The 23,867-nt window shown below is 48.1% G+C and overlaps 1 protein-coding gene across 6 annotated transcripts in view; it reads left to right on the top strand.

Annotated features, from left to right (window-relative positions):
- Positions 1-23,867, top strand: part of ascc3 (activating signal cointegrator 1 complex subunit 3) — a 240,917-nt gene that overhangs the window by 91,122 nt on the left and 125,928 nt on the right. For all 6 annotated transcript variants that reach the window (XM_035420116.1, XM_035420134.1, XM_035420106.1 and 3 more), the window contains exon 11: positions 9,358-9,522. In XM_035420116.1, coding sequence (XP_035276007.1) covers positions 9,358-9,522 — 165 coding nt within the window. The remainder of the gene's footprint in view (positions 1-9,357; positions 9,523-23,867) is intronic.

Here is a 23,867-nt window from a genome sequence, read left to right on the forward strand (position 1 = left end):
GTGACGTAAGAACAGATAAGAGCGCGTGGCTGACGTATGAACAGATAGTCGCAATTAGCGTCCGCGTTGGGTTCTGAACAGATTGGTACAGTTGGAAATGGAGAGCTACGAACAGATAGGGGAGGTAGTGCAGAGTGAATGGATAAATACAAAAGAAGGATATGTATAGCCGGATAATGGGACGATGCGGTGGGAAAGGATGGTGGGATGTGAATGGGCAGATGAAGGGGGAGGTGGGAGACGAGCGTGTGCAGGTAGACTGCAGCGCAGCGGTGCAGTGACAGGCGCGACTGCTGTGCTGAGTGCTGAGTGGGCGGCCATTTTTTTTTTTTTATTCCTCTGCCGCGGAGCACGGAAACAAAATAGCAGGAAAGTGAAAATACACTGCCTCAAAACAGAGATAATAAGGAACTGTCCAGCTGTCTCTCGCAAAAGGAAAAGGACGGGATGCGGAGAGCCAGCCAGCACACGCATGCGCGCGCGCACACACACACACACACACACACACACACACACAGCAGCCGTGTCCAAACGGGTCTCTTCCACCGATGCTCAGCCGGCCGTGCCTGCAGAACAGGCCTGAGCGTGATTACTGGTCCCCCTCAGCTGTGCTGGCCTGCGTGCGAGGCTCCTGCTGTCTGCGGTTATGGGAGGGAACACGGGAAGCTAACGGTGAGCCAAGGGGAGCAGCCTCTTCTATAGGGAGGGAGAGCAGTGTAGACAGGGTGGTGTGGGGGACACTGGGAGTGTGCTGTAATGTGGAGGTGTAAGTGAGGTTTCTGATTTGTTTGGGTGAAGGGGGAGGTTAGCTTTTTGGGCTAAATAACTGCTGCCTCTTTCACTGAAAAATATTTAGTGTTAATTCATCTCATCGTTTTATGAGTCCGGTGGAGAACAGATGTATTCTATCACAGCTGATTTAACCGACATGCTGCTGTGTCCCGTTCAGTGTTGTAGACTCCTCTTCCTGTGCTAGTACTGCAGATTTCAGCCTTCCTTTGCGTTCAGCACAGCCAACTCCCCACGTGCTTTCAGGCTGATTTGTGCGTGTGTTTGTGCAGTTTCACTTGTGCATATGTGCCCGCTGCCCTGTTTTATTTGCATGGTCATAAGAATATTGCCAAAGAAATGCCTTTAGCTGATGAATGGCCATAGTAAATATTAAGCTAATAAGCAATACGTATAAATAAACTCATACAGGAGTTGCCTTCTCTGCCGCTGGCTATTGAATTACCCACTCAACCATTTTCTTTCTGGAGCGTAGCGACAAGCAAACGACTACCACACAGTGCCCCTCCAGAGTTCTACACAAACCACTACTGTACAGTACACTCCACAGAGTTCTACACAAACCACTACTGTACAGCACCCCTCCAGAGAGTTCTACACAAACCACTACTGTACAGTACACTCCACAGAGTTCTACACAAACCACTACTGTACAGTACACTCCACAGAGTTCTACACAAACCACTACTGTACAGTACACTCCAGAGTTCTACACAAACCACTACTGTACAGCACCCCTCCAGAGTTCTACACAAACCACTACTGTACAGCACCCCTCCAGAGTTCTACACAAACCACTACTGTACAGTACACTCCACAGAGTTCTACACAAACCACTACTGTACAGTACACTCCACAGAGTTCTACACAAACCACTACTGTACAGTACACTCCACAGAGTTCTACACAAACTACTACTGTACAGTACACTCCACAGAGTTCTACACAAACCACTACTGTACAGTACACTCCACAGAGTTCTACACAAACCACTACTGTACAGTACACTCCACAGAGTTCTACACAAACCACTACTGTACAGTACACTCCACAGAGTTCTACACAAACCACTACTGTACAGTACACTCCACAGAGTTTTACACAAACCACTACTGTACAGTACACTCCACAGAGTTCTACACAAACCACTACTGTACAGTACACTCCAGAGAGTTCTACACAAATGGCTACCACACAATACTCAGTATAATTACACACAAACCAGTGTTACATAAGTAAAATGTGTTTACATGCAGAGCGCTGTGCGTGTGCGAGAGTGTGTGCGTGTGCGAGAGTGTGTGCGTGTGTGAGAGTGTGCGCGTGTGCGACGCGTGCGCGTGATTGCACGCACGTGGGCCGCGGGCCCGGCGATTGATTTCCTGGCAGCGGAGCCGTTAATGCTCCACTCAAAGAGACTGCAGAAAAGTGCGCAGATTCAATCAGCCGGCCCCGAGAAGAATCTCCATGCTAATGCGCGCAGCCAGTCCTATCTGCAGAGCCCTGCTTTTCATTAGAACAGAGAGATGAGGCCCCGCGCCCAGCCACCGCCGTATTGATCTCACCAGAGCCCCGGTGATCAAAGTCTGAATAAATACATCTGCCAGGACAGCTCTCTGACAGAGGGAGGGAGAGGGGGAGAGTGAGAGAGGGGGGGGAGGAGAGAGAGGGAGAGAGAGTGAGTGAGAGAGAGGGGGAGAGGGAGAGGGGAGAGAGAGAGAGGGGGGGGAGGAGAGAGAGAGAGGGGGAGAGGGAGAGAAGAAGCGGGAGAGGGGGGAGGAGAGAGAGTGAGAGAGAGAGAGGGGGGGAGAGGGGAGAGAGAGAGGGAGTAAGGGAGAGGGGAGAGAGAGAGGGAGTAAGAGAGAGCGGGAGAGAGGGAGAGAGAGAGGGGGAAGCTGGGTCGGGCAGAGCGGTCACCTGAGAACACGTGGTGAGTGGCAAGGTTTCTGTGGGGCCCCATTGCAGGCCCCTCCACACGGTGTGGGATCCTATCTCTGGAGAGTAGGCCCCGCTGCCGGTGGTCATACGCTGGCCTGCTTTATCAGCCACAAACACAGCACGCTTTTTTCTTTTTTTTTTTTTTGAAAAATTGCAGTCTGTTACAAGCTCCAGTTTTGTATGCGCTGGATGGTTGTGTTATGCATTCACATTTGCATGTATTTATTTAGGAATCCGTGCCTGCAACATTGTACGTATGATAGCTTAGACGAACAACCTGTATAGATAGAAAAATTAAGCAAAGATACCAGTTGAAAAAAGGTGGCATTGTATTAAAACATACTGTAATAAACCAATTGTCAAGTGTAGGCATATTAATTATTTTTTATTAATAATGTGATACAATGTGTGTGTGTGTGTGAGTGCGCAGGTTGCAGTATAATTAAGAGAGTATTAATAATGTGATACATGTGTATATCTGTGTGTGTGTGTGTGTGTGTGTGTGAGTGCGCAGGTTGCAGTATAATTAAGAGATTAATTATAATGTGATACATGTGTATATCGGTGTGTGTGTGTGTGTGTGTGTGTGAGAGCACGTAGGTTGCAGTATAATTGAGAGTATTAATAATGTGATACATGTGTAAATCTGTGTGTGTGTGTGTGCGTGAGTGCGCACGTAGGTTGCAGTATAATTAAGAGAGTATTAATAATGTGATATGTGTGTATATCTGTGTGTGTGTGTGTGTGTGTGAGTGCGCAGGTTGCAGTATCATTAAGAGAGTATTAATAATGTGATATGTGTGTGTGTGTGTGTGTGAGTGCGCAGGTTGCAGTATCATTAAGAGAGTATTAATAATGTGATACATGTGTATATCTGTGTGTGTGTGTATGTGTAAGTGCGCAGGTTGCAGTATCATTAAGAGAGTATTAATAATGTGATACGTGTGTATATCTGTGTGTGTGTGTGTGTGTGTGAGTGTATGTGTGAGTGCGCAGGTTGCAGTATCATTAAGAGAGTATTAATAATGTGATACATGTGTATATCTGTGTGTGTGTGTGTGTGTGTGTGTGTGTGAGTGCGCAGGTTGCAGTATCATTAAGAGAGTATTAATAATGTGATACACGTGTATATCTGTGTGTGTGTGAGTGCGCAGGTTGCAGTATCATTAAGAGAGTATTAATAATGTGATACGTGTGTGTGTGTGTGTGTGTGTGTGTGTATGTGTGAGTGCGCAGGTTGCAGTATAATTAAGAGAGTATTAATAATGTGATACGTGTGTATATCTGTGTGTGTGTGTGTGTGAGTGCGCAGGTTGCAGTATCATTAAGAGAGTATTAATAATGTGATACGTGTGTATATCTGTGTGTGTGTGTGTGTGTGTGTGTGTGTGTGTGTGTGTATGTGTGAGTGCGCAGGTTGCAGTATCATTAAGAGAGTATTAATAATGTGATACGTGTGTGTGTGTGTGTGTGTGAGTGCGCAGGTTGCAGTATCATTAAGAGAGTATTAATAATGTGATACATGTGTATATCTGTGTGTGTGTGTGTATGTGTAAGTGCGCAGGTTGCAGTATAATTAAGAGAGTATTAATAATGTGATACGTGTGTGTGTGTGTGTGTGTGAGTGCGCAGGTTGCAGTATCATTAAGAGAGTATTAATAATGTGATACATGTGTATATCTGTGTGTGTGTGTGTATGTGTAAGTGCGCAGGTTGCAGTATCATTAAGAGAGTATTAATAATGTGATACGTGTGTGTGTGTGTGTGTGTGAGTGCGCAGGTTGCAGTATCATTAAGAGAGTATTAATAATGTGATACATGTGTATATCTGTGTGTGTGTGTGTATGTGTAAGTGCGCAGGTTGCAGTATCATTAAGAGAGTATTAATAATGTGATACGTGTGTATATCTGTGTGTGTGTGTGTGTGTGAGTGTATGTGTGAGTGCGCAGGTTGCAGTATCATTAAGAGAGTATTAATAATGTGATACATGTGTATATCTGTGTGTGTGTGTGTGTGTGTGTGTGTGTGTGTGAGTGCGCAGGTTGCAGTATCATTAAGAGAGTATTAATAATGTGATACATGTGTATATCTGTGTGTGTGTGTGTGTATGTGTAAGTGCGCAGGTTGCAGTATAATTAAGAGAGTATTAATAATGTGATTTGTGTGTGTGTGTGTGTGTGAGTGCGCAGGTTGCAGTATCATTAAGAGAGTATTAATAATGTGATACATGTGTATATCTGTGTGTGTGTGTATGTGTAAGTGCGCAGGTTGCAGTATCATTAAGAGAGTATTAATAATGTGATACGTGTGTATATCTGTGTGTGTGTGTGTGTGTGTGAGTGTATGTGTGAGTGCGCAGGTTGCAGTATCATTAAGAGAGTATTAATAATGTGATACATGTGTATATCTGTGTGTGTGTGTGTGTGTGTGTGTGTGAGTGCGCAGGTTGCAGTATCATTAAGAGAGTATTAATAATGTGATACGTGTGTGTGTGTGTGTGTGTGTGTGTGTGTGTATGTGTGAGTGCGCAGGTTGCAGTATAATTAAGAGAGTATTAATAATGTGATACGTGTGTATATCTGTGTGTGTGTGTGTGTGAGTGCGCAGGTTGCAGTATCATTAAGAGAGTATTAATAATGTGATACGTGTGTATATCTGTGTGTGTGTGTGTGTGTGTGTGTGTGTGTGTGTGTGTATGTGTGAGTGCGCAGGTTGCAGTATCATTAAGAGAGTATTAATAATGTGATACGTGTGTGTGTGTGTGTGTGTGAGTGCGCAGGTTGCAGTATCATTAAGAGAGTATTAATAATGTGATACATGTGTATATCTGTGTGTGTGTGTGTATGTGTAAGTGCGCAGGTTGCAGTATCATTAAGAGAGTATTAATAATGTGATACGTGTGTGTGTGTGTGTGTGTGAGTGCGCAGGTTGCAGTATCATTAAGAGAGTATTAATAATGTGATACATGTGTATATCTGTGTGTGTGTGTGTATGTGTAAGTGCGCAGGTTGCAGTATCATTAAGAGAGTATTAATAATGTGATACGTGTGTGTGTGTGTGTGTGTGAGTGCGCAGGTTGCAGTATCATTAAGAGAGTATTAATAATGTGATACATGTGTATATCTGTGTGTGTGTGTGTATGTGTAAGTGCGCAGGTTGCAGTATCATTAAGAGAGTATTAATAATGTGATACGTGTGTATATCTGTGTGTGTGTGTGTGTGTGTGTGTATGTGTGAGTGCGCAGGTTGCAGTATCATTAAGAGAGTATTAATAATGTGATACATGTGTATATCTGTGTGTGTGTGTGTGTGTGTGTGTGTGTGTGAGTGCGCAGGTTGCAGTATCATTAAGAGAGTATTAATAATGTGATACATGTGTATATCTGTGTGTGTGTGTGTGTATGTGTAAGTGCGCAGGTTGCAGTATAATTAAGAGAGTATTAATAATGTGATTTGTGTGTGTGTGTGTGTGTGAGTGCGCAGGTTGCAGTATCATTAAGAGAGTATTAATAATGTGATACATGTGTATATCTGTGTGTGTGTGTATGTGTAAGTGCGCAGGTTGCAGTATCATTAAGAGAGTATTAATAATGTGATACGTGTGTATATCTGTGTGTGTGTGTGTGTGTGTGAGTGTATGTGTGAGTGCGCAGGTTGCAGTATCATTAAGAGAGTATTAATAATGTGATACATGTGTATATCTGTGTGTGTGTGTGTGTGTGTGTGTGTGAGTGCGCAGGTTGCAGTATCATTAAGAGAGTATTAATAATGTGATACACGTGTATATCTGTGTGTGTGTGAGTGCGCAGGTTGCAGTATCATTAAGAGAGTATTAATAATGTGATACGTGTGTGTGTGTGTGTGTGTGTGTGTGTATGTGTGAGTGCGCAGGTTGCAGTATAATTAAGAGAGTATTAATAATGTGATACGTGTGTATATCTGTGTGTGTGTGTGTGTGAGTGCGCAGGTTGCAGTATCATTAAGAGAGTATTAATAATGTGATACGTGTGTATATCTGTGTGTGTGTGTGTGTGTGTGTGTGTGTGTGTGTGTGTGTGTGAGTGCGCAGGTTGCAGTATCATTAAGAGAGTATTAATAATGTGATACGTGTGTGTGTGTGTGTGTGTGAGTGCGCAGGTTGCAGTATCATTAAGAGAGTATTAATAATGTGATACATGTGTATATCTGTGTGTGTGTGTGTATGTGTAAGTGCGCAGGTTGCAGTATCATTAAGAGAGTATTAATAATGTGATACGTGTGTGTGTGTGTGTGTGTGAGTGCGCAGGTTGCAGTATCATTAAGAGAGTATTAATAATGTGATACATGTGTATATCTGTGTGTGTGTGTGTATGTGTAAGTGCGCAGGTTGCAGTATCATTAAGAGAGTATTAATAATGTGATACGTGTGTATATCTGTGTGTGTGTGTGTGTGTGAGTGTATGTGTGAGTGCGCAGGTTGCAGTATCATTAAGAGAGTATTAATAATGTGATACATGTGTATATCTGTGTGTGTGTGTGTGTGTGTGTGTGTGTGTGAGTGCGCAGGTTGCAGTATCATTAAGAGAGTATTAATAATGTGATACATGTGTATATCTGTGTGTGTGTGTGTGTATGTGTAAGTGCGCAGGTTGCAGTATAATTAAGAGAGTATTAATAATGTGATTTGTGTGTACCATCGGTGTGCTTCTGAATACCCGCGTGATTGGGAGTGCTGCATTACAGTGTTAATGTGGAACTGCTGTTTTTTGATGAAGTCTCTTCAGCCCAGATTTGAGAAACAGATTCGGTTACAGATTGCTGCCGTGACCCTGGAGATTTGCGTTTCTCCAAACGCGCGGCGGACGAGATTTCGCACAAACGGCGGCGGCGCGGGAGCGTCCGGGGAATCGCTCGCGGCGGCGCTGGGCTCGTCCCGGTAATGAATTGTTCGGCGGGATGAAACGCGGGAAATAAACGGCCGGCGTCCGAGGGGGACGCTCCGCGCTCCGAAATTGATTCCGTTGTCTGCCGCGCTTACCGCAGCCGTAGCTTTCCGCCGCCTTTGTAAAGCGCTGCGGCCTCTGCCAGGAACCCCGGACTGGCTTTATTGAGCTGTCCTCGTCTTATAAATGGAAAAAGCCCTAAAGATGACGGGCTTTTCTCTCGCACTGACGGATCGTCGGTTGCCGCGTCCGCCGGTGATAGTCGAGACGCCGTCTTCTCTCTCCGGCTGCGGTGCTGCGGATGACCCGAACGGTCTCTGGCCTGCTCTGACTCTCTCTTGTCTGACTCTCTCGTGTCTGACTTTCTCTCTCTGACTCTCTCGTGTCTGACTCTCTCTCTCTGACTCTCTCGTGTCTGAATCTCTCTGTCTGACTCTCTCGTGTCTGAATCTCTCTCTCTGACTCTCTCGCTCTGACTCTCTCACTCCGACTCTCTCTCTCTGACTCTCTCTCTGACTCTCTCTCTGACTCTCTCATGTCTGACTCTCTCGCTCCGACTCTCTCTCTCTGACTCTCGCTCTGACTCTCTCTCTGACTCTCTCATGTCTGACTCTCTCGCTCCGACTCTCTCGCTCCGACTCTCTCGCTCCGACTCTCTCTCTCCGACTCTCTCTCTCCGACTCTCTCACTCTGACTCTCTCGCTCTGACTCTCTATCTCTGACTCTCTCGTGTCTGACTCTCTCTCTCTGACTCTCTCGTGTCTGACTCTCTCTCTCTGAATCTCTCTCTGACTCTCTCGCTCCGACTCTCTCGCTCTGACTCTCTCGTGTCTGACTCTCTCTCTCCGGCTCTCGGGTACTTTTGAGGACGCCGGTTGCGCGTTCCTCGGTCAGCGCCTCGGGGAAGTCTCACCTGTCAGCCAGCGCATCGCAGGAGAAGGCAAGCGGCCGCGTCTAGCCAAATGTGGATAAAATATGTGGAAAGCGCCGGTGGGCTGATTGCTATTTGTGGCTCTGAAACCCGGGGTCCAATAGCACGGCAAAATGGGACAAACGCCCCGCAGAGACCCCGTGCGCTCGGTGCTCTGCGTCGTACATTACCCAAAAAGAACTCCCGGGGAACGCGTGCGGAGCTGAATTAGGCCTGCATTAGAGGCCCTTCCATTATTTACAGGCAGACAAATTCATTATTCTGGGCTCATTTCAAACGGTGATCCAGACTCACTGAACTAAAAAACTTTCAAATTTGAAAGAGCTGAGCCCAGGAAAAAAAAGTCTGTTCATCCAGCTGTTACTGAATCTCACTGAGGAGGCCAAGTACACTCAGAAAGCTTTTTACACCGAGTCCTCCACCCCCGTCTGTGTATTACCGAGTGCTCATGACCCTGAGTGCCTATAGCTGTGTCTAGTCTGTCTGTGTGTCTGTCTGTCTCTTTCCGTCTGTCCGTTTGTCTGTCTGTCCGCCTGTGTGTCTGCCTGTTCGTCCGCCTGTGTGTCTGTCTGTTCGTCCGCCTGTGTGTCTGTCTGTTCGTCCGCCTGTGTGTCTCTCTGTTCGTCCGCCTGTGTGTCTCTCTGTTCGTCCGCGCCTGTGTGTCTCTCTGTTCGTCCGCCTGTGTGTCTGCCTGTTCGTCCGTCTGTGTGTCTGTCCATCCGTCCGTCTGTGTGTCTGTGTGCGGCGCTGACCCCGTGTTCTCTGGCTCTCTGGTGCAGATGCTGGTGACCACGCCGGAGAAGTGGGACGTGGTGACCAGGAAGAGCGTGGGGGACGTGGCGCTGAGCCAGATAGTGCGGCTGCTCATTCTGGACGAGGTGCACCTCCTCCACGAGGACAGAGGCCCCGTGCTGGAGAGCCTGGTGGCCCGGACGCTGCGCCAGGTGAGTCGCCCACGTGATGTCATCTATGCCCCGAAATTCATAGGTGACTACGCCAGAGTACACCTGGGGTGTGTCATCCATACGCCTGAGTAACATTGTGTATACAATACAACGGCTTCAAATATACACCTGAATGATGTCATACAAGCACCTGACTGACATCATGCATACACGATGTACAGCCTGTAACAGGACAATCACTACACCTGAGTGTCATTATGCATTCACTGCAAGGGCTTCATTCATACACCTGAGTGATGTCATGCATGTGTTTGGGTTACGCCCGCCCATGCCAGGAGTTTTGCACTTGTGCACTGATGTCACTCGGACAGTAAACACACACTTTTAATGTGTGCACAGAAGTGCTCTTCATGAAGAACACCCAACAGCTTCCTGTTTCAGACTGAGTAAAAGTAGCTGCTCAGCGTTGCTTATTCAGCATGGCGGACTCTCACATGCGTATGAAAGAGCGGGTTGTTTTAGGAGCACGTCTCCGGTCCGTCCACACGCCGCGTCCCTGTTTATTTTCGGAACGTCCCGGCCAGGTCTGGCTTCTCCGGGCGGGGCGAGAGCTCGGCGGTGCTGGTGCCTGCGGAACTGTGGGGTTTAGCATGCGGCGGCAGGAGCGGGCCTGATGAAGATTGGCAGCGCCCCGCGCCGGAATCAGGCGGGGCGTTTCGGATATTAGCGCCATTATGCAAATCCCGCCAGGCGGGGAGAGCGGAGTCACCGTCCCCCCGCAATCCGGCATCCCTGTTACCGCGGCGATGAGCGCCAGTCAGCTGTCAGTCAAAGGGGGGTGGGCGGGGGGGGCAAAATGGAACAGCATTCTGGGAATGGCTGATTAAGGCTGAGTTCTCATGTGCCAGTCAATGGCAGTTATTTCATATGTGGAGTATTTGGGTTCAGCATACAGGCGCTTACACACACGCACGCACACACGCAACATGAGCGTGCACACACACACGCAACTGAGCGTGCACACACACACACATGCACACTCATATACACACACACACTTAACAGGAGCACACAGGAGGACACACACGTAGAACATGAGCTCACTCACGTGCGCACACGCACACACAGACACACACAGGTACGTGCAGCACACAAACGCACACAGACAGGGCGCGTGCGGAAACGCACAGAGACAGGGCGCGTGCGGAAACGCACACAGACAGGGCGCGTGCGGAAACGCACAGAGACAGGGCGCGTGCGGAAACGCACAGAGACAGGGCGCGTGCGGAAACGCACACAGACAGGGCGCGTGCGGAAACGCACACAGACAGGGCGCGTGCGGAAACGCACACAGACAGGGCGCGTGTGGAAACGCACACAGACAGGGCGCGTGCGGAAACGCACACAGACAGGGCGCGTGCGGAAACGCACACAGACAGGACGCGTGCGGAAACGCACACAGACAGGGCGCGTGCGGAAACGCACACAGACAGGGCGCGTGCGGAAACGCACACAGACAGGGCGCGTGCGGAAACGCACACAGACAGGACGCGTGTGGAAACGCACACAGACAGGACGCGTGTGGAAACGCACACAGACAGGGCGCGTGCGGAAACGCACACAGACAGGACGCGTGTGGAAACGTGCTCAGTGGCGCTCACAGCGGCGTGTGCTAGCGGCAGCTGCAGACCCCCCCCCCCCCCCCCCCCCCCCCCCCCCCCCCCCCCCCCCCCCCCCCCGCTTCCTCAGCTGTCATAATGATTGTGGAGTTGAGCGATGAGCTTTTACAGCATCCCTTTACACGCATTGTTATTCAGCGCGGGCGGTGGGATTTACCGCGCATTAACATCCCTGTACCCCCCCCCCCCCCCGAATGAAGAGCGTGCGCCTGACTCAGGACGGGCGAGGGGGTGCGGTCTCCCGCCGCTCGCTCCCCTCCCCTCCCCCGCGCGGCCCATCTTTCAGCCGCGAGTTTACTTACCGCCGCCTCCGCCGGCCGGGCCGCCGCTCGCCCACGGCCAGACCGGCGCCGGGAAGCGAGACGGAACCCGCAGCGCGCGGCCCCGTCGTCCCCGTAAATAAGACTCCGCCCGCTTTACACCGCCTTTATCAGCGCCGCGAGGGAAGGAGAGCGGAGAAGCACAGAAGGGAGGGAGGGAGAGAGAGGGGGAGAGAGAGGGAGAGAAGGAGGGGGGGGCGTACACAGGGCGAGAGAGATGGAGGACAGGTGGCGAGCGGGAGAGTTTTTCTGGGAGCGCCGGGACCTTTCCCCGGGGTTAACCGGCGGGTAATTGAAAAGCGGTCCCGACACGCGACCGCTGTTTACTCGCTTCAGCCTATTTGTGTGAAGCCTTAACTGATATCGCTTCAGTAAGGGCTCCGTCCAGGCCTCCCCTGCTCCCACACTGAGAGAGACAGACAGAGACGCACCGTACAGTCTGTCCCAAACCGCCAGAGAGAGACAGAGACGCACCGTACAGTCTGTCCCAAACTGCCAGAGAGAGACAGACAGAGACGCACCGTACAGTCTGTCCCAAACCGCCAGAGAGAGACAGACGCACCGTACAGTCTGTCCCAAACTGCCAGAGAGAGACAGACAGAGACGCACCGTACAGTCTGTCCCAAACTGTGAGAGACAGACAGAGACGCACCGTACAGTCTGTCCCACACTGTGAGAGACAGACAGAGACGCACCGTACAGTCTGTCCCACACTGAGAGAGAGACAGACAGAGACGCACCGTACAGTCTGTCCCACACTGAGAGAGAGACAGACAGAGACGCACCGTACAGTCTGTCCCACACTGAGAGAGAGACAGACAGAGACACACCGCACAGTCTGTCCCAAACTGTGAAAGAGACAGGCAGAGACGCACCGTACAGTCTGTCCCAAACCGCCAGAGAGAGACAGACAGAGACGCACCGTACAGTCTGTCCCAAACTGTGAGAGAGAGACAGACAGAGACGCACCGTACAGTCTGTCCCAAACTGTGAGAGAGACAGACAGAGACGCACCGTACAGTCTGTCCCAAACCGCCAGAGAGACAGACAGAGACGCAGCGTACAGTCTGTCCCAAACCGCCAGAGAGAGACAGACAGAGACGCACCGTACAGTCTGTCCCAAACTGTGAGAGAGACAGACAGAGACGCACCGTACAGTCTGTCCCAAACCGCCAGAGAGAGACAGACAGACGCACCGTACAGTCTGTCCCACACTGTGAGAGACAGACAGAGATGTACCGTACAGTCTGTCCCAAACTGTGAGAGAGACATACAGAGACGCACCGTACAGTCTGTCCCAAACTGTGAGAGACAGACAGAGACGCACCGTACAGTCTGTCCCAAACCGCCAGAGAGACAGACAGAGACGCACCGTACAGTCTGTCCCAAACTGTGAGAGAGACAGACAGAGACGCACTGTACAGTCTGTCCCAAACTGTGAGAGAGACAGACAGAGACGCACCGTACAGTCTGTCCCAAACCGCCAGAGAGAGACAGACAGACGCACCGTACAGTCTGTCCCACACTGAGAGAGACAGACAGAGACGCACCGTACAGTCTGTCCCAAACCGCCAGAGAGAGACAGACAGAGACGCACCGTACAGTCTGTCCCAAACCGCCAGAGAGAGACAGACAGAGACGCACCGTACAGTCTGTCCCAAACCGCCAGAGAGAGACAGACAGAGACGCACCGTACAGTCTGTCCCAAACCGCCAGAGACAGACAGAGACGCACCGTACAGTCTGTCCCAAACCGCCAGAGACAGACAGAGACGCACCGTACAGTCTGTCCCAAACCGCCAGAGAGAGACAGAGACGCACCGTACAGTCTGTCCCAAACCGCCAGAGAGAGACAGACAGAGACGCACCGTACAGTCTGTCCCAAACCGCCAGAGACAGACAGAGACTCACCGTACAGTCTGTCCCAAACCGCCAGAGAGAGACAGACAGAGACGCACCGTACAGTCTGTCCCACACTGAGAGACAGACAGAGACGCACCGTACAGTCTGTCCCAAACTGTGAGAGAGACAGACAGAGACGCACCGTACAGTCTGTCCCAAACTGTGAGAGAGACAGAGACGCACCGTACAGTCTGTCCCAAACTGTGAGAGAGACAGACAGAGACGCACCGTACAGTCTGTCCCAAACCGTGAGAGAGACAGACAGAGACGCACCGTACAGTCTGTCCCAAACCACCAGAGAGAGACAGACAGAGACGCACCGTACAGTCTGTCCCAAACTGTGAGAGAGAGACAAAAAAAACTCCTCCTCTGCGGTGAAATGTTTAGCAGCTCGAGGACTACCTATAGAGGGAACGCATCCTGATTTTATCCCCTCCGCTGAAGATGAATGCCTCCTCGTCGCCATTGATGTGTCCGTTTTGCGCAGACTGTTTCCGCCTCCCTCCGTCTCTCCGTGCGGGCAGCGGCGGCGTTGTCTCAGAGCTGCCGGTCTTCCTGTAGGACCGCTCCCCGCTGTCGGTACATCATTAGTATCACACGCGCTCCGCCGGCTCTTTTATAAAAGGACGGGGAAGAGCTCAGATGAAGCCCGCACGCTCGCTTCTCAGCCTGAGCGACATTTTCTCCCTGCGCCTCCATTTGCATGAAATCTGCATGCGATGCTGCTAATGGCCTTTGTGAAGCTAAAACAGGACACGTCCCCGCAGAAGCCCGTGGAGGGGGTAGTATGTGATATCATAAATATGCGCTTCTCAGATTAGCCGCCTCTCCTGAGCCAGAGGTAGGGGGTGGGGGGGGGTGGGGTAAATGCTTCTGCTGCTGGTCAAGGCTCGTTCAGGGCCCTGGACTGCTACAAGAGCACGCATCAGCACAAAAAAAAGCTCAGTAAAAAATAAATGAAAATGAAATGAGGAGGAATTGACCCTGATACCAAGGACTTGAAGCCTTCGCATTTCGCCTCGTGGAAGTAGCAGGGAAGCTTTTCAGGAATGCTTTTCTTCCCTTTTACAACACAACACAGCAGCATCAATAGTGTGTCTTATGTGTCTCTCACGCACGTGCACACACACACACACACACTCACTCACACGCACAAACACACAGGCATGCATGCACACACGCACCCACACACACACACGCGCACACACATGCACAGGCATGCACGCACGCACATACGCACACACACACACACACGTAAACCTCAAATATTAAATGCGAAGGCCTGTTTACAGTACTGCTTGTTTGCTCTTTCCACAAAAAAGAAAAAAAAAACCCAATTTAAAATCCCCAGACCTTAAAGTTTGGACATAAAGCTCTGGGGAGAAGGGGACCTGCTTTGTGCCCATATATTGATGTAAAAATCAGTCTTTTGTCTGTTGAAAATATATAGATATTTTTTTACCTGTGGTTCATTTGAATATCGTTTTATTATAGAATGTGCTGTCGTGGTGTAACATTCAAATTAACGTTTGAAAGTGAATTCATGAGCAGAAAGAAGTATGATATCACAATCATTTCTCATGACATTTGGCAGGGAGGAAAGACACTGTCTTTGTAGCTGAAAGCCTGTGGCAGGAACTCATTCCAGTGTACTGCACTGGGAAAAGTTGCGGAGTTGTCGCGGTGGGGGGGGAAGGTATGCATAACAAAGCAGAAATGGCTTTTCCGTGCTCTGTGCTTTAATGACGGACGCCGCGTATGCAAAACAGTAGCCAAGGCGACGTGTGTGTGTCTTTGAAGGTTCTCTCGCCTTTAAAAGTTTGCATTTATTTACCCGAGCAAAGTAAGCACTAATCCAGCCTCTGGAGATCAGCAGAGAAAAAACTGCCAAATTAATCAATAAGGTATGAGCATAATGTGGTAGAAAGGACTGTCCTGTGCAAAATAAAACATGAAGCAAGCAAAATGCATGTATGGAAGAACAGTATAAGCTGCCAAACAGCGACAGGTACTATTCCAGAAGCTTCTGTCGTTGCTGTTGAACACTGCCCCTGTCTGTTTATGTCACTAAAATCAAATGCAGCAACAGTTAGGGTTGGGGGTTGTGGGGGTTGTAGTTGGTATTTCTCAAATTGTGCCCCGTAGGCTAGGCTCAGCCTGTTTTGCATAACTGTATGGCCTGCCTCGCTGATAGATAAAAAGGCCTCTTTGCTGTTCTGCCAATGCGGAAACATGAATATATCAGGTGACTCCGCACCAGACATCATCCGGACCGTTTTTATTTATTTTTAGCTTTTGCATTTGCTTGGAAATGAATGGGCTTTTTGGGCGTGCAAATTGAGCTGCCCACTGGTGCAGAGTCACAGACGGAAAGCCGCAGGTTTGCGATGTGAGTCATAAGGCATTGTTCTCTTTGATGGGCTCACGTCGGAGACGCATAATGGACTTCTGTGCTTCATTTTGTAGCTCGTGAGGTTTCATAGCCCCGCCGCTGCTTAAAGGAGGATACGAGTGTGTGTGTCTGTGTGTGCTGTGCGTGTTTGTGTCTCTGTGTGTGTGTGTCTGTGTGTGCTGTGCGTGTTTATGTGCTTGTGTGTGTGTGTCTGTGCGTGTTTATGTGTTTGTGTGTGTCTGTGTGTGTGTGCCTGTGTGTGTGCCTGTGTTTGTCTGTGTGTGTGTGTGTCTGTGTGTGTGTGTGTGTGCCTGTGTTTGTGTGTCTGTGTGTGTGTGTGTGTGCCTGTGTGTGTGTGTCTGTGTGTGTGTGTCTGTATGTCTGTGTCTGTCTGTGTGTGTGCGCATGTGTGTATGTGCAAGTATGTCTGGCTGTGTGCATTGGTGTTTGTGTGCATACATTATTTGAAATGATTGGCTTGCCTGTATAAATATCTCATTAAAGCGAATTGGAGAGAGAGATACTGTTTAAGTACCACCTCTCTTCCTCAGTGTAAAAGCCTTCAGCTACAGGGTTTTTATTTTCAGCAATAGTAGTATCAGTTGCTTGGATGTGGCAGGAGTTGGTTCTGCTTGTGCTGCTGTGGTGAAAAAGCACACCTCTGTGACATCGATCTGTAAGCCTCGCAGGGGAATCTGCATGCGTTACTGCGCAGATATTTTACAGACAGGTGGCGCTGGACTGTTAAAATGCCTGTTATCTGCTGGGCCTGAAACATGGTGTTATGTCTCACGCCCGTGTGACTCTTATTTTGAAGAACGAAGGATATTTTTTTGTTCAGAATTACATCAGCAATTCACTCACTCGCAGTGAAGCAAAAAGCACGCTGTTCAGTGTTTATTATTCATTGCTGTTGTAAAGCTTTTTTTTTTTCGTTTTTATTTTTAACAAGGTGGTGCGCTTATTAATTTGATTAAGAATACTGAAGCACACTACACACGTGCTCAAAGCCACATCTTGCGGCATTATCTCCTGTCTTTTGGTCTCCACGGCAACCGCGCTATCAGAAAGGTAAAAGGTGTGTACCATTCCACGAGCAGGCTGTGAGGATGAGTGCGTGTCGAGCAGGATTCACAGATTAAGGTTGCACGGGGTTTAAAAAAGTGTGAAACAAACTGCTTTACTGCTATGTGTATGTAATCCCCTTTAGGCAGAAGGGTCTTCGCTTTGATTTTGACATTTTGACATTTGAATCACAGCTGCGCAGTTGGCAGGTTCAGTTCACAATTGGATCCTGTTGTGTTTTTCATTAGTATTAACAATGTTAAGACTGAGGTATACAGTAGTGCTTCAAAAGGCAGTGTTCATTTTATTTGTATAATGTTTCTCATCTTTCTTATTTTAATAAATATCATTATGAAGAGAAACATATCTTGGTATAATCACACGGGGAAGCAGTTTTGGGTCTGATCATTTGGCTTTGCTGTAGGGGTGTTTTGGCATGGTGATGCGTGATCGTGAGCACACACCGGCTCAGAGCGGGGCCTCTCTGTGATTGGGCGGTCGGGGTGAATCGGGCTAGGGGCGGAGGCGATTGGCTGGCTGGCGGGCTCTCTCCCGATGCGCTCTCGGTCTGTTTTTGGCAGGAGCGCTCCGGCCCCCCGGGACGCCCCCGTGTGATCTGGAGCGGGGCGGCCCGGAGGCTGTTTAAAATTCCCTCATTAACGCAGCCGCTGGATTACCGCCGCGGCCCGGCCGCCGGAGCTGCGTTAGCGGGGAGCTAACGGTCCTCCCCTGGTCCTCCCGACCGGCGTCTCCGCTCCCGCGCTCGACCTGGTCGCGTTGAGGTCACGTGCGTTTGCTGAGGTTGAGCTGTGCATCACAGACTGAAAGCATCGCTGCATGAACCGGTCATCACTTAGCCTCGTCCACATGACTGACAGCATCTGTTCACATCTGCTGTGTAAATTTTGTCTTAGTTGGCCTGGTACGCATTTAAAGAGAGGTATCTTTTTTTTTTTAGTTCAAGCATGGTTTTGGCTTCTTTGTTTTAAATCTTGGATTGGCTTTCTTTGATCTTATAGAATAATATTGTGAGGTCCAGTGTGTGTGTGTGTCGGTGGGTTTGTGTACGGTATGTGCATTTGTGTAACCTAACTGCTACACAGCCACAATGCTGATTTAAACCCACACAAACACACACTGTTTCCACACATTTCCCTGCACAAGCATATGTGCACACACAGATTCACATTTGCCCGCATTAATATTTGCTCACTAAATAATTAAGAAAGGTGAAGGTGACCACAAACCATATTAGGACGTCTTGCAGAAGGTGAGTCTCCTGTTCACTGAAATAATCAGGAAATGTTCAGCGAGAAAACCAACCTGAGTAACCAAATGTAACAAACACCGATAACACAAAAAGGGAGCATACTGTGTTTATTTCACTGATATTATTCAAATGTGAATTAAAAGATGACAATAATGAAATTGTTGTATGGAATTTCCACGTATAGTTCAAAATCACTATGACGGCGATACTTTGAATGTATCTTTTCGAGTCGTGTTTGGAAGCAGAAAGTGTTTAGCATGGCCTCCGCTTTTGGTAATGGCTCCATTGGTAAGCGATGATAAATTAGTGTCGTTTTTACGGCCTTCATAACTCTGCCCATCGCCTGTACGGAATAACAAGCATAACTCACCCTTCCGCGGCGCGGCGGCGGCGGCGGCGGCGTCTCGTCGCCGTGTTTGCGTAGATACGGGCGAGCGCTCGCTCCGCGCGGCCCGCGCCGGGGGCGGGGGGACGGTTTATGCGGCTTTTCACGCGGCGCTACGGGACGGACGGGATGAGGAGCGTCCTCCGGTGATAATTACCCATTCCTTTCAGCCGTAAAAGAGCACTCAGCGTAAATGCTCATGAGGAGCGGCGGTGGCACTTTGAAAGGAGACGCGCTGTAAAAACGTCTCTGGCGCAGCTGCTGCTCGGGGTCGCTGTCTTTCACGCGTCGTCCGCGTCAGGCTGCTCTCCGGCAGAAATTAGCAACAGACACCGATACGGGTGGAGCGAAAGGTGTGTGGGAACGCCAGCGCTTTATAATGCGCCTAATGTTATAAAAACCAGCTCTGTGTGTGTATATGTGTTGGTGTGTGTACACGTGTGTGTGCGTCTGTGTTGGTGTGTGTCGGGAGGGGTTAATTAATTAAAGAGTTGCGCAATTACTGATCTGCACATAAGGGTGATACAGATCAGAGTCCAAAAACTAAAATACTAAAACATTCTGGGATTAGGATCATCAAGATTATTTTGGATATCCTGTCTTCTTATCAGAGTTCAGAATTCCAGCCTTTTCTGTGTGTATTTAATTGAATATCAGTTCAACTGTGTTATTTTCCCCCCTTATCCCCCCTTATTTTTGATAATATACTTCAATTCCCCGCCATTTTGGCTCTTTGCGTTCCACCAGCTGAGCTGAAGAATTTCTTCTCAGGCCGTCTATTTGGCCAGTTACGTTTCAGCCTAGTCAGATCCAGCACAGTCAGAACCGGCACAGTCAGACTCAGCACAGTCAGGGTTTCATTCTGGACTGTGGGATGCATCACTATACATAGGAGTAGTACTTTAGCTTTTTTTATGTATGTATTTATTTATTTGAATGACTGTCATCAAGAGAATAAAAAAATCAAGAAATAAAGACTAGAAACTTTTCTAAGGATTGCAGGCTCAGAAGACATTTATGTAGTTTATGTGGTCAGTTTTTAAATATATTACAAACGGCAGATTACTGTGGCTGCAGGTAAGTGCTTCAGAGAGGGGTGAGAAATCAGCCGTGTGGCTGGTGTTTATGGGCTGTCCCATTAATCCTCATTAAACTCCTCTCCCTGCTTTCTGCACTCTGCTAAACACGATACGCTCTTTAGCGCGCGCGTTAAAACTCACTGTTTACCCACAATGCACCTGGAGGAACAGTCTCTCCTCCTCCTCCTCCCAATTACTGATACACTTGAAATATTCCCCTAATTAACACACGGAAGGGGATTATGAGTTATGGCCCTGACGAAAGATGTCTTAAGTTTAATACCCTAAATTGTTTCGCTCCTGTTAACATTGAAGCAGTGAATTATTCATTCCTTTTGTTGTACAACTTTTGAGAATGGGAAAAAAAAGTTTTAGACTAATTCTTCAAATTTGATTTTTAGGTTAAGTTTTTTTTTTTTTTTAAAGGCAGTATCATCTTTTTGAGCTTTATGATGAACAATTCATCACGTTTAAATTCATATTTAAGATTGTTCGGTGGAACATGGCTAACGTGCTAACGTGTTTGGATGCGGCGCTGGTGCTTGAACCGCTCAGCAGTGTGAGAGGAGACAGGGGCTTTAGGAAGGAAAAGGAGCATTGTGGCGCTTTTTCTTCTTCTTGCAATATGAATAGGTGGAGCTATGCAAATTCAGCATTTTGACTGGCTTGGGTTAGGAGACCCCTGCCCACATAAGAGTGATGGGTTCAAGCACTGCTGCACATTTCTGATTATCCATCATGCTTGCGATCAACATTTTTATTTTTTGTGCTTCTGTTTCAAATGTAGTCATTTACTCTAAAATGTGGTGTTAGATCCACATAGGCGAGTGTGACTTAACTGCATTTCTGCTTCCTCAATTTGTGTGGATGAATAAAGCAAATGGGTCTGTCCACACACAGGGTAGGGACCTGCAACTTTCCGGTTTCCCTAGTCCCTATGCGACACACTCCATAAATATCGGGGAGAGCCCCTCCCCCCTGCTCTGTAGCTGTAATAAGTAATGAGCGGACGTCAGGAGGAGGAAGTGAGGTTTTCGATCGGTTTGTGGGCTCTGGCCTCTGCGTGCCTCCCTCTGCTCTCCTCCTCGCCTTCCCTCAGCGCCGGGCGCGGGTCCATCGAGCGGCCTCTGTAAATAACGGGCTCGTAAAAGAGCTGGCCGCGGGCCCTTGGTTTTACACGCGCCGTGATCATCACCATGGCGGTTTATGGCGCGGGCGCTGCGCCTCCCCGCCCGCCGGCCCGCTCCTTTACGGCGCCTTGAAGAAAAGCCACTGTGCCGCCGCTCAGAGTCACGGCGGCGAGGGCCCGCGCCGGGCCCACGGGGGGAAACATTTCCGCCGAAACGGGAGCGTTCAGGCCCGGGGCGTTTCATTTCCCGCCGCCGTGAATTATTTTCCACCCTTTTCGGTTTTGTTTTTCACTCTTTTGAAGTGCTTTGCAACGAGCTCCTTGAATTGCATTAGGCAAAATGAAAATGATTAGTTTAAATTGTTCTCTAATAAATTATTGTATTCCCTAATGCCTTGTTGTCTATTGTCACGGACATTTTTTTTTCTTTCCAGTTTTTTTTATTTTTTTTATTTTGCTAGATTTTTCTAAATATTATCGATTTAATGAGATCCTGTTGATGCACTACTCTTTTCAAAGGGTAAACACACATTCACAGAGCGTTCATGGGAAAAATATCACAAAAATCCTTTAAGAGCGTATGTGCTGATCTATTTATATGCTCATAAGTAGGGTGGTTGGTATTCCGCACCTACAGCAGCTATTAGTGATGCAGTTTCAAGCTTTCAGGTGTAATTACAGTCAATTGATCTGCTGTTTCACTTGAAAAAACTTCTCTGCAGCTTGAATTGTGGGCAGAGGGTGTGTTTATGATTCAGTCATACGCATTTAAATCAGATCTGATATCATTTGGTGAGCGATATCACTTTGGCTCTTGGCTATAGGTGTCCTTATGTTATTTTATTTTTTCTTTTTTTTTTTTTATACATTGAACACGTATTTAAAAATCACAATGGCATGCCCATTTTTTTCCGAGTATTTCCTAGAAAATGAAGTTATATGCATGTCACCTTATCTCCATATCCCTGTCTCTGAATCCCAGAAACCAATTTATATTTTTATTTTATTTATTTATTTGTTTGTCAAAGATAAGGTAATTTTTTTCTGCATTGGTTCATTTTTTAAACCTCCAGGTTTTGAGTGAACGTGCTCCTGGATCCTCTGCTGTAGTTGATTTTCCATTGGGGTGGGGGAGCAGGCAGGGGTCTTCATTCAGCTGTAGTGTATTGAGATAAAGAGAATAAATAATAATCACATTTCTTGATCTGCTGAACTTCATTTTCAAAGCGCGTGTTTGTTTGTCTGTCTGTCTGTCTGTTTCTCCCAGCTTCAAAACTAAGTGTAAAACAAGGGCCTGACCGTTCACTGATTTACAGCAAAAAATAAAACCCAAATGCAGGGAGAGTGAAAATGGTGAGAAGGATGGGGTGGGTGGAAAAGATGGTTAGATGGGGTAGAGGTATGGAGGGAAGGGGAGAGAGAGAGTTTGTGTAGGAAGTTTGCCTGGCTCAGACTGGGCTCTAATTGGACGGTGGCTCATTCCCTCATTCTCCCTTGCGCACGCTACGACGGTGAAATTTCACACGCCTTCCATTTGTAATTTCTGTCCCCGCCCGAGGAAGGTAGGGGGAGGAAATGGAAGTGAGGAAGTGGAGTATGAGAGCAGAGCCGTTAATTGTCAGCTTTCATGAGTAATTCGGGATAATGGCCCGGTAGCGCGATGCCGGAGTTGTAGGAAATCTCCGCTCTGCGCAGCTCCTTGCTCCCACCACCCCTGCTGCGCAGAGCATAAAGAGCCCCCTGCTTGAGCACAGCTTTTCACAAAGGAAACACTGAATATCATTGCTACGGGGGGGGGGGGGGGGGAAGAAAGAAAGAAATATAAAGTGTTGAACAGAATAGCCATGCTAATGCTGCCTTCTAGCGCTTTAATTAGCATGGTCATTACCACGAACGCCAGTTTTCAGAGTGCTGGTGATTACCGTCAATGCAGGTCATTACTAACAGTGAGGGGGTATTTTCCCGGTGCATTGTGGGAATAAAACACCAGTCAGAGGGCAAGCGCTGTCTGCTAGGTTTGTCCTTTTTCTCCCCGCGTAGATGTACTAATGATGTCGTTTGTGTCCGCCAGCGGGCCCTGCGGATACTTTTTTTGTTTTTTTTTTGTTTCTTTTCTTGCTGGTCATTAGGAGCTTCACCAGTTTCAGGAATTAAGTGGATTTTATCCTCCTGTTCACCTACGGTATCTGTGTGCAGTGTGCGTGTTTCACCTGATTTATCCTCCTGCTCATGTGTGTACAATGTACAGGTTTCACCAGGTTTATCCTCCTGCTCGTCTGTGTGCTGTGTGCAGGTTTCACCTGATTTGTCTTCGGGTCACCTGTAGTATCTATGTACGGCATGCAGGTTTCACCTGATCTATCCTCCTGCTTACCTGCAGTATCTGTGCAGCGTGAAGGTTTCACTCGATATATCTCCTTCTCACCTATGATATCTGTGTAGTGTGTATGTCTTACCTGATCTGTCTTCCTGTTCACCTGTGGTATCTGTGTGCAGTGTGCAGGTTTTACCTCATTTATCCTCCTGGCAGACTGTTCAGGCAGAAGGACAGACAGAGGCAGGTCAGTAGATGTGACAGACAGACAGAGGTACAGCCTGGGCTTCTGATGAACAGAAAGGAGAGACAGTTGCAGAGCCCTCTCTGTCTGTCTGTAGCAGACCTGGGTCAAATACGTATTTGTTTTGGATTCAAGTACTTTTCTACACTTTACTGATCTTGTCTGGTGTATTGGAACCAATGAAATACTGTCAAATAGTGCAAACCCTGCCTTCTGGTCATATTGGCAGTCTCAGTTATACCAGGCAAGATCAATAGAGCGCAGAAAAGTTTTTGAATCCAGCACAAATACGTATTTGACCCAGGTCCGGTCTGTGTGTAGGTCTGTCTGCCTACCTAGCTGTCCCTCAAACAATCAGAAGTGACATGACCAGAATGTACATGACTGTGTGGGAAATGATATTCCCCTGGGAAGTGAATGCAGCTCAGCAGGTGGTCTGTACATCTTGCACTGCATTGTGGTCTTGTGTGCATGGGCATTGTTTCATGGGCACTCCTGGGATTAATATAGTTTTACATTTTCTTTGTGAAAAGTTTTTTTTTTTTTTTTTTAAACGTAAATATTCTTATTTTAAAAATTGTTCCATAAATGTATCAAAAAGCATCT

This window comes from Anguilla anguilla, chromosome 1 (genome assembly GCF_013347855.1).
Source record: "Anguilla anguilla isolate fAngAng1 chromosome 1, fAngAng1.pri, whole genome shotgun sequence".
NCBI lineage: Eukaryota > Metazoa > Chordata > Actinopteri > Anguilliformes > Anguillidae > Anguilla > Anguilla anguilla.